We start from the raw sequence: 15153 nt of genomic DNA, 5'->3' as shown, positions 1-15153 counted from the left end.
GGAACATCGATATTTCTCCTCTTCTTATTTAACAGTAATTTTACAATTACTGGTTTCATCTATATTAACTGTTTCATCTGTATAATTGTATTTTATCTGTGGAAACACATATTTGTTAAGTTTGTAGAAGTCAGGCATATAGTGGTAACAAGACAGATCATGTATATATATCTTTTTTAAAAGATTTTATTTATTCATAAGAGACATAGAGAGAGGCAGGGACATAGGCAGAGGGAGAAGCAGGCTCCACGCAAAGAGCCCTATATGGGACTGGATCCCAGGACTCCAGGATCACGCCCTGAGCCAAAGGTGGATGCTTAACCACTGAGCCACCCAGACACCCTAAGTCTATATATCTTAGTTTTCCATCTAATGGGGTGGACAGACTTTATATGTCCAAACAACTGTGAAAACTGAGGAGGGCACTTGATGGGATGAGCACTGAGTATTACACTATATTGTTGGCAAATTGAAAATCAATTTTTAAAAAAGTGCTATGTAGGGGATCCCTGGGTGGCTCAGCGGTTTAGCGCCTGCCTTTGGCCGGGGACGGGGTCCTGGAGTCCTGGGATCGGTCCAGCGTCGGGCTCCCGGCATGGAGCCTGCCTCTCCCTCTGCCTGTGTCTCTGCCTCTCTCTGTGTGTGTTTCTCTCATAAATAAATAAATAAATACATAAATAAATACATAAATAAATAAATAAATAAATAAATAAATAAATCTTTTTTAAAAAGTGCTATGGAGTAACTGTACTGAATAAACTGAAAGTATATAATAGGAGGACCTAACTCAATGGGTGAGGAGTGAAAAAGTTTCATCAAGATTGTGCCATTTAATTTGGAAGATGAAGGATAAGATGTTTGTTTTAAAGGCTAAATCTTACAGGCTAAGACTGTAAAATGGGAAGAATACATATATGAAAAACTGATATATAAAAGCCCTGAAACAGTATAGGTATTCTAGATAATAAAAGGACAGTGTATCCAAAACTTAATGTCTCAAGAGTAAGTAGGAAGAAAAGGATGGAGAGAGAAACTGTTAGCAAATAACAGGTGCTTGGATTTTATTCTAAGAATGAAAGAAAGATATTGCAAAGTTTTAGGCAGAGAAATGAAAAACTCAAATACCAAGTGTTCAATCTAGCATCTTCAAATTATCAGGAATATACATGAAGAATAATTAGGATAATTATTAATAATTAATAATCCTATAATTAATAATCCTAATAAAAGAATAATTAGGATTACTCTTAATATTAGTAATATCAAAATAAGAGCAATCATACTTCTATATCTTTATATTTTCTTACTTGATAATAATTTCAAGTTATAGAAATAGCTGCTATAAGCATTTTTGGGGAACAGAAATTATGTGACTTATCCAAGATCCAACTATTAGCAGTGCTCTATACTGCTAATCTCAAAAGGACACCTTTAAAATTCCATCAAAATCCTAGAGAAGAACACAGGCAACACCCTTTTTGAACTTGGCCACAGTAACTTCTTGCAAGTTCTTCATCCATGAAGGCAAGAGAAACAAAAGCAAAAATGAACTATTGGGACTTCATCAAGATAAGAAGCTTTTGCAAAGCAAATGATACCATCAACAAAACTCAAAGACAACCTACAGAATGGAAGAAGATATTCGCAAATGACTATCAGATAAAGGGCTAGTTTCCAAGATCTATAAAGAACTTATTAAACTCAACAGCAAAGAAACAAACAATCCAATCATGAAATGGGCGAAAGACATGAACAGAACTCTCACAGAGGAAGACACAGACATGGCCAACAAGCACATGAGAAAATGCTCCGCATCACTGGCCATCAAGGAAATACAAATCAAAACCACAATGAGATACCACCTCACACCAATGAGAATGGGGAAAATTAACAAAGCAGGAAACCACAAATGTTGGAGAGGATGTAGAGAAAGGGGAACCCCCCTGCATTGTTGGTGGGAATGTGAAATGGTGCAGCCACTCTGGAAAACTGTGTGGAGGTTCCTCAAAGAGTTAAAAATAGACCTGCCCTACGACCCAGCAATTGCACTGCTGGGGATTTACCCCAAAGATACAGATGCAATGAAACGCCGGGACACCTGCACCCCGATGTTTATAGCAGCAATGTCCACAATAGCCAAACTGTGGAAGGAGCCTTGGTGTCCATCGAAAGATGAATGGATAAAGAAGATATGGTCTATGTATATAATGGAATATTACTCAGCCATTAGAAACGACAAATACCCACCATTTGCTTCAACGTGGATGGAACTGGAGGGTATTATGCTGAGTGAAATAAATCAATCGGAGAAGGACAAACATTATATGGTCTCATTCATTTGGAGAATATAAAAAATAGTGAAAGGGAATAAAGGGGAAAGGAGAAAAAATGAGTGGGAAATATAAGAAAGGGAGACAGAACATGAGAGACTCCTAACTCTGGGAAACGAACTAGGGGTGGTAGAAAGGAAGGTGGGTGGGGGGTGGGGGTGACTGGTGACGGGCACTGAGGGGGCACTTGATGGGATGAGCACTGGGTGTTATTCTATATGTTGGCAAATTGAACACCAATAAAAAATAAAAATAAATAAATTTTTAAAAACTTAAAGAAAAAATAAATTTAAAAAATTCATATTATAATTTTAATAGATAACTCATCAAATAAACATTAATTATGTATGAATTTAAACATAAACTGAAGAATATTAAGAATTAAAAATATGTCTTAATGTATGGATCTGAAATTGAACTTCAAGAAATAAAGAAAGTTGGATGAATCATTTAGGAAATCATATGAAAGGGATGCCTAAGTGGCGCAGTGGTTAAGCATCTGCCTTTGGCTCAGGGCGTGATCCTGGAGTCCTGGGATCCAGTCCCATATAGGGCTCTTTGCGTGGAGCCTGCTTCTCCCTCTGCCTATGTCTCTGCCTCTCTCTCTCTGTCTCTCATGAATAAATAAATAAAATCCTTTAAAAAAGGAAATTATACAAAGACATTTAAATTATAAAATAAAAAACACAATTTCCCATATATATTCCTTATGCTAGAAGGCAGGAGAGGAGACTCAAATTAAGCAGGAAGACATAAAGGAAAAATACATTGAAGGAAAGAAATACCAGGGACTGATAACTCCATAATCTTTCAGTAACAGTGATTAGTTCAATTAACAACCAAAAATTATATATATAATTCCTTATTCATCAGAGAGCACTGAATTCCAGCAAAATTTTGTTCTACAAGTATCTTAGTATCTTTAAATATCAAAATATCACAGGGTGAAATAAAGACACTTCTTCCTTAATAATTTATTCAAAAATGTTATTAAGAACCTATAACCTTCCAATTATTGTGCTAATCATACAATAAATGGGGAGTTATTGAGAAATATATTCAAGAACCTAAAAAGAAAAATGCTCTGAAAAGCCTAGGAAACTAAAAAGGGAAAAACAGAGGTAGTGCAAAAAAAATGGCCAGACTACAATAAATCTTTTCCCCACAGGCTTATTTCCAATGGAATCATAAATTCTCCAAAATGTTTGGAAAATGCAATGCCAAACTACATTTGAAGTTTCTAAGATTGGGTCAAGGACAAAGACTTGGATTTATTTCCTCAAATCTTTTGGATATTAAGGACGTGCTCAAAGTTAACAAACAGGTGGTTTGTAATTGCTAAAACTGGTATTTTTAAATGGGAATTGAAATGAACAGAGATTTAAAGAAAAAAATTTAATAGAAAGCATGAAGAATTACATGGCTTTGAAAACAACTAGACACATGTTACTTATTTAACTACATTTAAGAACATTAGTGGTTGATTTATTGAGTACTTTTGATGTAAATGGTTTGTACAATCCAACAGTCAAGGCTGTCACAATCTCTAATGAATCTTAATTTTCATTTATGAACACTTTAAGGAAGTACATATTTAGAAAAATGTGAGAGACTGCGTTGTTATTAATGAATATGCATAGCTTAATAGTTTTAGCCAATGTGGGTTAACAGAATAACAGTAATACTAGTTATTCCAGTCTAAAAGAATATACAAACACAAAGATCCTGGGTTGGAAAAAGAATAAATGTTAAAATGTTTCAAATTTTAAGTTCTGCAAAATTACGTTAGAACTATGGAAGGTGAGTTTGGAAAAAGGTGCTCTAACTTAAAGAATAAAAACTTCTGAAAATACAAAATATACTTTCATAATTCAAGTTGAATTAAGTACAGGGAGACTAATCAACAAAAAGAAAACAAAGAAAATTTGCATTCCTATAACACAAACGAATCCCTTTAGAAACCCCAGTAACGTGCACTAAATTGGAATAGGGTAGCTACTTAGCAAATAAAAAGAACCTTACAGCCAAGGCAGTAAAAAAGATTTTCCACAAATTAATTGAGACTAGGCTCAGTAGACTCTTATTAATTAATACTTAATTTTATTCAAAGCTATCCCTGAACGGGTTTGCTTCACTAACCCTCTCCTCACCCAGACCAAGGAAATTGGGCACAATGGGCTTGAGGAACTTGAACTCGCTGGTCCCAGTCCCTCCCGCCAGACACACCTCGTACTGGTAGCTCTGGGACAGGGTCCCCGCGCCGCTGACGTCCACCAGGTGGCCCGGAAAGTGGCCCTCGGGCACCGCGCAGCCACCCCCCGACGCCGCCCCGCTCCTCCTGCACAGCCGCACCGCCACGAACGCCAGCGCCGAGCACAGGAAGAGCGACGACACGGACGCCAAGGCGATGACCAGGTAGACGGTGAGCGGGTCGGCCCGGGCCTCGGCCGCCGCCACGTCCGGCAGCGGCAGGTAGGGCTGCGAGAAGCCGTCCACCAGCAGCACGTGCAGCGTGACGCTGGCCGACAGCGGCGGCTCGCCATTGTCCTTGACCAGCACCAGCAGCCTGTGCCTGACGGCGTCGCGCTCGCTCAGCAGCCGGGCCGTGCGCACCTCGCCGTTGTGCGCCCACACGCCGAACAGCCCGGGCTCCGTGGCCTTGAGCAGCTGGAACGACAGCCAGGCGTTCTGGCCCGAGTCGCCGTCCACCGCCACCACCTTGGTCACCAGGTAGCCCGCCTCGGCCGCCCGCGGCACCAGCTCGGTGCAGGGCGCAGAGCCGTTCTGCAGCGGGTACAGCACGAAGGGCGCGTTGTCGTTGTCGTCCAGCACCAGCACGCGCACCAGCGCCTGGCTGCTCAGCGCGGGCGAGCCGCGGTCGGCCGCGCCCACGCGGACCTCGAAGGCCTGCAGCGCCTCGTAGTCCAGGGACCTGAGCGCGAACAGCTGCCCGTTGTCCGCGTTGATGGACACCAGCGAGGCGAGCGGCAGGTGCGGGTCCCGGGGCGGCAGCAGCGAGTAGGTGACCTGGGCGTTGGCGCCCGCGTCTCTGTCGGTGGCGCTCACGGTGCCGATGTGCAGGGCGGGGCTGTTGTTCTCGCGGACGCGCAGGGTGTAGGTGGTCTGGCTGAAGGCGGGGGCGTTGTCGTTGACGTCGGAGACCGTCACGGTGATGTTGTGCTGGGTCTTCAGCCTGGGGGTCCCCAGGTCACTGACGGTGATGGTGATGTTGTACTCCGCCTGGCTCTCTCTGTCCAGCGCCCCATTTGTTACCAGGGTGTAAAAATTCTCAACAGAAGGTTTAAGCAAGAAAGGAAGATCATCTTGAATGGAACAAACCATTCTTCCATTGTCTCCCGAGTCAGGATCTGAAACGCTGAATACAGCAGTTATGGTCTCCTGCAAGTTTTCTGGGATGTGATCGATAAATGTTGACATAGTCAGTTCCGGAGGGTTGTCATTCAAATCCATCACTTGGACAAACACCACGCAACTTCCAGAAAGTCCACCACCGTCTGTTGCCTGAATATTTAATGTATAAGTCTGAATGGATTCGAAATCCAGTTTCTGCGTTAAAAAGAGTTCTCCTGACGTGGCATTTATTTGAAAAGTTTTGCGGATCTCTTCAGAGGCTTGGGAAAATACGTAAGATATTTCTCCATTGGTTCCAATGTCCAGATCTCTAGCAGAGACCATGGCAACTTGGAATCCAATGGGACTGTCTTCCAGGACTTGCACCTCATAGAACAGCTTTGTAAACTCGGGGGCATTGTCATTGCTATCTAAAACTTCGATGCGAACCAGGGCAGTGCCAGATCTGGGTGGAGGTCCGCCATCCAGCGCTGTGAGAGTTAACCTGATCTCAGCCCGTTCCTCGCGATCCAGAGCTTTGTCCAGCACCAGCTGTGGTAATATGCCCTCGGGACTGTCTTGTAAATTAAGATGGAAGTGGGAATTGGGGCTGAGAGTGTAATTTTGGAGACTGTTGCTTCCTACATCTAAGTCCTGGGCACGTTCTATTAGGAAAGTAGTTCCGGGAGTGATACTTTCTGAAATTTTCAAAATTATTTCTTTGTCTAGGAAAACCGGGGAATGATCATTTATATCTCTAATCCGTAGATCAGCCTGAAAAAACTGCAAGGGATTTTCCAATAACACCTGGAAAGGTAGCACACATGGCTCGACAAGGCCACACAGCTCCTCCCGGTCCAGTTTCTCATTTAACAACAAATCCCCTGTCTGCCTATCAAGGTGCAAGCGCATTTTTTTCCCTTTGGAAACCACCCGAGCCCCCCGTTCAGCTAGTTCATTTACCTCCAATCCCAGATCTTTTAACAAATTGGCCACAAAGGAGCCGCTTTCCATTTCCTCAGCCACTGAGTAGTGCCTAGGCTCCGAAGCAGCCTGAGCTACGCCCAGCAAAACAAAGAATATCAAGACTTGCCTTTGTTTCAGAAAGTGTTCTTTTCCATCTCCAGCCTCCATCAGCTTCCGGTCTCCCAGCAAACATGACCCCATTTCGCCTTGCGTTGTGGCCAATTCTATCTCCTTCTATCTCGCAGTTACTGGGATAAGTGGAGACGCATAGGATCCTGATTTCCCGAGCAACCACCTTAGAAAGCCTCCCCTTCCTGCCGGTTTCTTCAGCAGAGCCTCCGGCTAAGGAACAGGGGCTGGAAGGTTTCTTCGTTCTACTTTTAATGCTGCAGCGCCACCCCGCGTCCTTTCCGAGGGTTTATTTTACCCAAAACATTAAGAAAATCCTAATCCGTTCTTTCAGACAGATGGCAATCCGAACGGAATATTTTCATGTAGTGTCTCAAAGTCTTATCTGCGTTTCCAAAGACTTCTTTTATTGCATCCTTAATGACCATGGCAAGCAAGCATTGACCAATTTCCATTCCAGTTTCCTCACAGATAGAAGGAGCTTTTAAAAAATTGGTAAACAGGGTAGCCCCCATGGCTCAGCGGTTTAGCGCCGCCTTCATTCCAGGGCATGGTCGGTCCTAGAGATCCAGAATCCGGTCCCACATTGGGTTCCCTGCATGGAGCCTGCTTCTCCCTCTGCCTGTGTCTCTGCCTCTGTGTGTGTGTGTGTGTCTCATGAATAAATAAATTATTTTTAAAAAATAAATAAAATAATAAAAAATAAAAATAAAATAATAAAAAATAAAATAAAAATAAAATAAAATTGGTACACATCAACTGGTACACTGCTTTGAGTAGGCAGTTCCCATTTTTTATTTAGAGGTTGGGCAGGTGTGCGTCTGGGTAATGGTTAGGTTACCATCCTCGCACTCAAAAGAAACCAAAAACTATATAAACTCAGGAAAAGCACAGCATTCAGATAACAAATATTGTTCTTGCTCATATTTCTCTTGTACCACTCACTTCACATATCCCTGAAATTTGACACATTTGGGCCACATGAAAATCTCCAACGGTAGCTAAAAAATTTATTCATGTGAATGTATCAATGTTTTCCTTTTTCTTTTCTAACAGGTAAGAGCATTTTTTGTATAACCTCAAATCAGTCATCACATCTAGATATGCTAATAATTTCATAATATCAAAGATTCATTAAGTATTGAATTTTCCTGTTATCTTTTAAAAATGTCTTTTTAGAGATAATTTGTTAAATCAGGTGACAAACAAGATATATATGTTGCAATCTGTTGTTAGGTGTTTAAAGTTTTTTTGTATTTAAAATATTTGATAAAAAGAAGTGAGTTTCAACCAAAAAAAGACATGGAGGAAATTTAAGTGCATGTTGCTTAGTGAAAGAAATCAGTCTGGAAAGACACATACTCCACTACTGCAACTACATGACATTCTGGAAAAGGCAAAAGTAAAGATACACTAAGAAGATTAGTAATTGCCAGTTGGAAAGAGGACGTGAATTAAGAGGTAAAACACAGGAGATCTGAGAGGTATTGAAACTTTTCTTTATGATACCATAATGGTGGATACATGACATTATGCATTTGTCAAAATCCATAAAACACAAAGAATGAACCGTAATATAAATGACAGACCCTAGTTAATAATAATGGATCAGGGGATCCCTGGGTGGCTCAGCGGTTTAGCGCCTGCCTCTGGCCCACGGCGTGATCCTGGAGTCCCGGGATGGAGTCCCACGTTGGGCTCCCTGCATGGAGCCTGCTTCTCCCTCTGCCTGTGTCTCTCCCTCTCTCTCTCTATGTCTATCATGAATAAATAAAAAATAAAAAATCTTAAAAAAAAAGTAATAATGGATCAATATTGGTTCATTAATTGTAATAAATGTACCGCACTAATGCAAGATGTTAATACTAGGGAACACTATGAGCACAAGAGAGTGGGTATATGGTAACTCTTTATACTATTTGCTCAATTTTCTGCAAAATCTAAAACTGCTCTAAAAAATTAAGTCTATTAAATATTTGGGGGCACCTGGGTGGCTCAGTTGGTTGTTTCTGACTCTTGATTTAGGTTCAGGTTGTGACCTCATAGTGAATGGAGACCCCTGTCAGGCTCCATGCTGGATGTGAAGGCTGCTTAAGTTTTCTCTCTCCCTTTCCCTTTGTCTCTCTCCCTCACTTATGCACTCTCTCTCACTCTGAAAAAAAATATTTGTATGAGAAATGTTTCAAATGTATAGAAAGGTTAGAAAATTATACAAACATAACTCTACCCTCCATCCAAATTTAAAACTTATTTTTCACCATATTTATTCTATCTATATATTTGTTTATTCTACACACAAATACCCATTACTTGCTGAGCCATTTGAAAGTGACTTTGAAGATATCATAACACTTCACCTCTAAATTTTTCATCAGGCATCTCCTAGGTATAAGGACATTATCCTACAGTCATGATCCTACTAGCAGACTTAACAAAATTAACAGTGATTCCATAATATTATCTAAAAATCCAGTCCCTATTCCATCTCATTATTTTTCCATTATTATTCCTCAATTTTCTTCAATTTTGATAAAAATTCATATGCACTCCTGAGTTCCTTTTACAAATGCACTTTTTAACCACTTGTTATAAATAATGTCTTAGGAAATTAATTTTTTAACCAAGTTGCATGATTGTATTGGGTATTCATCTATTTATTCTAGAACAGTCCCGTCTTTTATAATACTGAATTCTTTAAAAAAAAAAAGATTTTATTTATGAGAGACACACAGAGAGAGGCAGAGACACAGGCAGAGGAAGAAACAGGCTCACACAGGGAGCCCGATACGGGACTCCATCCCGAGTCTCCAGGATCATGCCCTGGGCTGAAGGTGGCATTAAGCCACTGAGCCACCCAGGCTGCCCTATAATACTGAATTCTTTAAAGTATCTAGACCTGTTGTCTTGTAGGACGTTCTACATTCTGAATTTGTCTGATCTTTTCCTTGTGGTGTCATTTAACCTGTTCCTCTATCCTCTGTATTTCCAGAAAACTGGAATGGAGGATTTATTAAATGTAATAATGGCATAACACTTTTTTAAACTCTCATTTGTCTTTTGTAATTGGGTAAAAAAATGGTGGACAATAAATGCCTACTTGTATTTTGATATTATTTTCTTCCTTTCATGATTATGTTTTTATTAATATTATAATAATCAAAAAATTTTAATTCATTTCATAGGGGAGTATTCTGGTACTTATCTTAAGGTGGAAATTATGGGCCTGTGGTAACACTTAGTTTGCTTTTGACTCTATTAAGGATACAAACAACTAAGTTTTCCATAATCTATCAAGATATATATTCCACAAAGCTCAGGCAAGCAGGATTTTAAAATAAGGGTGACTCAAGAAGAGGAAATTAAGATGATATTTGCTTTCCCCAGAATGAATATGCAATTAATGGTTTGGAAAGGGACACCTGCATAAGAATCTTGGCATTTTTTGTTTCATGAGAATCATCATAGTCTATTAGTACAATCTGTTACCTTGAAAGAATTCTTGACCACACATTGCCAAAGGTTCTAGCCTGCTTTGAGTATATATTGGATTCTGACCAATCCAATGTATGATCTTTCCTACAGATACACAATATGCATATATGTATATGTTTTATGTGTTTTCATAACCTGAGAATCTGACTACAAAATACAAAGTATAATCAATTTAAATGTGCTAAGTATATATAAGGAAATGTTTGAAAATGAGAAAATAAAATTATTAATATGTATTATCACACTGGGGTACTTATTTGAACATTCACCATGAAAAGGAACAGACAGACAAAATAGCAGAATACTGAGACGATAGTAATGATGAGGTAGATGCTAAGGCAAGAGTCTAAAATCCTTCCTGGGGCCTGTCAAAATGTAGCCAGTAGAGGTTAAAGAAACAACTGACCAGCAACAAATTATAGTCTGAACATGGAGTACATGGTGGCATTTCAGTGTCCTTGACTGTAACCTTAAAGTCTGTGATTGGCTAGACTGCTATCACTCAGAAACTTGGTGGTGTACACTTCCCTATCCTGGGCTTTCATGTTAAACAGACTGAGATTCAAGCCCATCAGTAACTGATACCACATGAAGGCCTTCCAGACGTAGTCTCTGTTCACTGCTGCCACCTTGAACATCATATACCTCCTTCTGCATTGGGTATAATATGAAGGATAAATTGCCATTGTCATCAAACACTCTGACTCACACTGTTCAGCTAGAGAGATGCTGTTTCCCTTATGCAGAACTTGATACTTGGGGCTTTATAATTCAAAAATGTCAGAACAAACATTCATTTTGAGGGAGTGGTACATATACTGGGGCAGCAACAGCAAGTAGTTACTTGGGTATTTTTCTAAGTATTTATGGCAGTGACGTGTGCTGCTGAGTGCATGCTCACTGAGGCTGTATTCTTTTGCTTGGCAAGTGTAGAGACAGTTTGGTGAAAATGAGTAGAATTATATTGTTTCATTTTCAGCTTGAGAAACTCCAGATCTCCAGGAGTGATAATAGAAGTGTACTAATCTTTTTAATGTCTATCTCTGCCTAAGATTTTAGGGTGTAGGGAAGGTGGTATTACGAAGACAAAACATCTCTATTTTTCCTCTGGTTTGGACTTGAAACAGAAAACAGCAACTGTAAAAAAAAAAAAAAAAGAAAAGAAAACAGCAACTGTGATCTCCAACTAGTGCCCTGGGAGGCAATTCATAATTAATGACCTGCTTAAAAGGGATGGACTTTTTTTTAAGTAAGCTCCACACCCATCATGCAGCCCAACACAGAGCTCAAACTCATGACTCTGAGATCAAGACCTGAGGTGAGATTATGATTTGGACACCTAACCCGCTGAGCCACCCAGGCACTCCAGGGGTGGACTGTTGTTTTTTGTTTTGTTTTGTTTTGTTTTGTTTTGTTTTGTTTTGTTTTGTTTTGTTTACATCAGGACAGTATATTTTCCAGAAAATCTTTCATGATCTCAGAATACACACTGTTCTTCAGTATTGCCTTGGAATCTATGTATTCTGTTAATGAGTTTTTAGAAACCAATATCTATGTTTCACCAGAGGTTTTCATCAAGTCTTTAGTGGCCCAGAAAATCCTTAAGGATATTTCTCTATTATATTTTATATCCAAATCTCTGACCAAAAAAAAAAAAAAAAAAAGGTGGCAGACAGGGAGGAAAGACTTCTGAGATTAACACTTGATAATATAGCTGAGCAACCAATAACTGACAACCAATAACTTTTCTGGTAAAGACCAGTGCAGACCTGGGTCTGGTCAAAAGGGTGACCATCAGTATTGTTATTATTAAATTAAATTCAACCTATTTCTTTCCACTGAGAAATTTGCCATTCCAGTTCTGGATATTTCCTGCTATCGTTGTTCTGGCAGTTGTCAGGAGTAGACATGGGACGTGATATTCAAGGTATACTTATGAATACTACCATTTATACCTAAGTCCCACCATCTTTATGGACTTTTGTTGCTACGGGAATGCTCTATTGGATTTTTGGCAGCATTCCCAAGTCCAAGAACACACTGGTGAATAATTACTTATATCCATGAATCACAACTTGGAAAAATGCTAAGGATTGTACTTAAGCAACTAAAAATTCAGCATCTATGTCTCACTTAGTCTCTACACCAACCCTGGATCCAATTTCTATTCATTCATTCATTCATTCATTCATAGAGCAAGGAGGGGCAGAGGGAAAGAGAATCTTAAGCAGGCTTGAAGCCCAGGACAAGCCCAATGTCAGGCTCAATCTCACAACCCTGAGATTATGACCTGAGTCAAAATCAACAGTTGGATGCTTAACTAACTGAGCCACCCAGGTACCTCCTAATTTCTATTAGTCACAAATCCTGAGTCTGTTGGTTTGAAAATGCTTTTATCTTTAGAAATATTAATTACCCCTCATTCTTCCCTCCACCCGCAACTACCACCAAATAGCTTCTCCACTCTCAGGCCCAAAATATCTGTGAAATTAGCAATGAAGGAACTACTCTACAGTGCCTTTGGAACAGAATTCTGCAGGAATTCGGTTTCCTCTAGTATATGCTAAGTAAAATAGAATAAAAGTTTGCCTTAGGTTGGGCTTTATGTATTCCATTATTCCTTCTAACTCCTTAGCAAATATGACTTTACATAATCAAAGCTTTATCACACTAATATTTCTTTCTGGTATTTATACCACCATAGTCTCAGGCTTCCAGTACAACTCTCAAAGTCAGGGGAGTGTAATATGGAGTATACAGTACTATATATGCAGTTGGGTTGCTTTACCATCTAAATCTGCAGTGTCATCATCTGGCCTTTTAGTTTTTCAAATTCCACAGAAAGAAGGAAATTTAGAAAGGCAAATGGAAATATCAGATATTTCACATTTATGTAATATAGCTATTATTATCCAGTGTATTGAATAATGTGTATCTTTATTTTCTCATTAACTATTCATATACATAAAAAATCAACAATTATATCTCATTTGAGGCATCTCATGCTTTTGTATCCTCTGCCTTTGATTATTCTAAACTATATCAGAGAGTATTAAACATTGATGTAAAAAGAAGAAAGATGAGATTGTTTTGCCACTCCATGTTAAATGGATTTCCTTTTAATGTATTGGAGATGCTGAGATATTAATCACTAAAGTATGAATGATTTTTGAGGTTAACAGGAAAACTTAGCAAAAATTAATACATACAAATTTAGCATAGTAATAAATAAGCTACATAGCAACTCAGTGATTTACACCTTAAATAATGAAAGAGACATTTATTTCTATCAATTACTTTTTTCCCCTGTGGTTTTATATCTGTATTTGATTTTGTCTCATCAATGTCATGAAAATAAAATGACTATTTAAAATAAGAAGTAGAAAAAAAAAATAAAAAAATAAAAATAAATAAAATAAAATAAGAAGTAGGGACTCCTGGGTGGCTCAGTGGTTAAGCAACTGCCTTTGGCTCAGGGCGTGATCCTGGGGGTCCAGGATCAAGTCCTGCATTGGACTCATTGCAGGGAGCCTGCTTCTCCCTCTACCTATGCTTCTCCCCCCCTCTCTCTGTCTCTCATGAATAAATAAATAAAATCTTTTAAATAAACAAACAAGTAAAAACTATGTAATAGTAATCAAATAAATAGTTATTTGAATTTGATAGATGGACAGCAGTCTGGCTGAAAAGAAGACTATCGCAGTTTATGGGCCATCATCTATGAAATATCGAGAAAAACAAAAAATGACAAAACACATAGTCTGGCCTTCCCTGAGAAGACTTCTCTCTCGAAGACTATCATTTTATGGATACATTGGGATGGGTTTCCTTGTCAAGCATTGGATACCTCCTAGGATAGTCCACACAAAGTTTTAGGGGTAACTTACCTTTGTGAAAGATCAAAGGAATTTAGGCCTTTGGAGAAAACAATGCATTCTTTTTCTGTACTTAATAAAAAGGTTACTGGCTTCTTTTTTTAAAAAAAATATTTTATTTATTTTTCATGAGAGAGAGAGAGAGAGAGAGAGAGAGGGGCAGAGACACAGGCAGAGGGAGAAGCAGGCTCCATGCAGGGAGCCCAATGTGGGACTCAATCCCAGGACTCCCAGGATCCTGAACCAAAGGCAGACACTTAACCACTGGGCCACCCAGGCGTCCCAGGCTACTGGCTTCTAAACCAAGACCTTTGTGAGGTAAATAAAAAGATAAAAATAACTAAATCATCAGTACTTGTTGACCATAAATGAGCATTAGCTATGCTTCAAAAGAAAACACTACTAAAGGTAGAGCCATAAAACAGCTATGCTATTCAGAAAAGGAATGTTTTCTTTTTTTAAGATTTATTTATTTATTTTTATTTATGATAGACACACAGAGAGAGAAAAAGAGACAGAGACACAGGAGGAGGGAGAAGCAGGCTCCATGCTGGGAGCCCGACGTGGGACTCAATCCCAGGACTCCAGGATCGAGCCCTGGGCCAAAGGCAGGCGCTAAACCGCTGAGCCACCCAGGTATCCCCGAAAAGGAATGTTTTCTTCTACTTTTTATCCAAGGCCCAAAAGCAAGAATACCAAGGATGATAGCTGATGTCTTGTTTTCAGCTTCAAAGAACTTAATTTCATTTAAGATGAAGTGATGTTGCCTGCATGTATCTCTCTTCTCTCTGTCCTGCATTAGGTTGGTAGTGTAGGGAATATTTTTAATGTTTAATGGGGGAAAAAAATTCTGGAAGGAAAGATCGAGTCATTTTCTTTTTAGTCCAGAGTGTTTAGATTATGATCCTTAAAGGGGTGAAGTCTGTTTCTGGAAGTTTTTCAGGATGAGCAGGGAAATGTCAACATGACCAATTCTATGGAATTGTCATCCAACCGGAGTGTCATCCAAC

At 39.4% G+C, this 15153-nt stretch overlaps 1 protein-coding gene across 1 annotated transcript; it reads right to left on the bottom strand.

Moving 5' to 3' along the window:
* Window positions 1-3710: 3710 nt before the first annotated feature.
* Window positions 3711-7377, bottom strand: PCDHB2 (protocadherin beta 2). The gene has a single exon (XM_077897557.1). It carries the CDS (start codon window positions 6846-6848, stop codon window positions 4431-4433), a length of 2418 nt encoding a protein of 805 aa, XP_077753683.1. The 5' UTR covers window positions 6849-7377; the 3' UTR covers window positions 3711-4430.
* Window positions 7378-15153: the final 7776 nt, after the last annotated feature.

The sequence above is a fragment of the Canis aureus genome, chromosome 5 (assembly GCF_053574225.1).
Source record: "Canis aureus isolate CA01 chromosome 5, VMU_Caureus_v.1.0, whole genome shotgun sequence".
Taxonomy (NCBI): Eukaryota; Metazoa; Chordata; class Mammalia; order Carnivora; family Canidae; genus Canis; species Canis aureus.
Note: the sequence above shows the minus strand (reverse complement) of the source record. Positions and strands in the feature narration are given on the sequence as shown.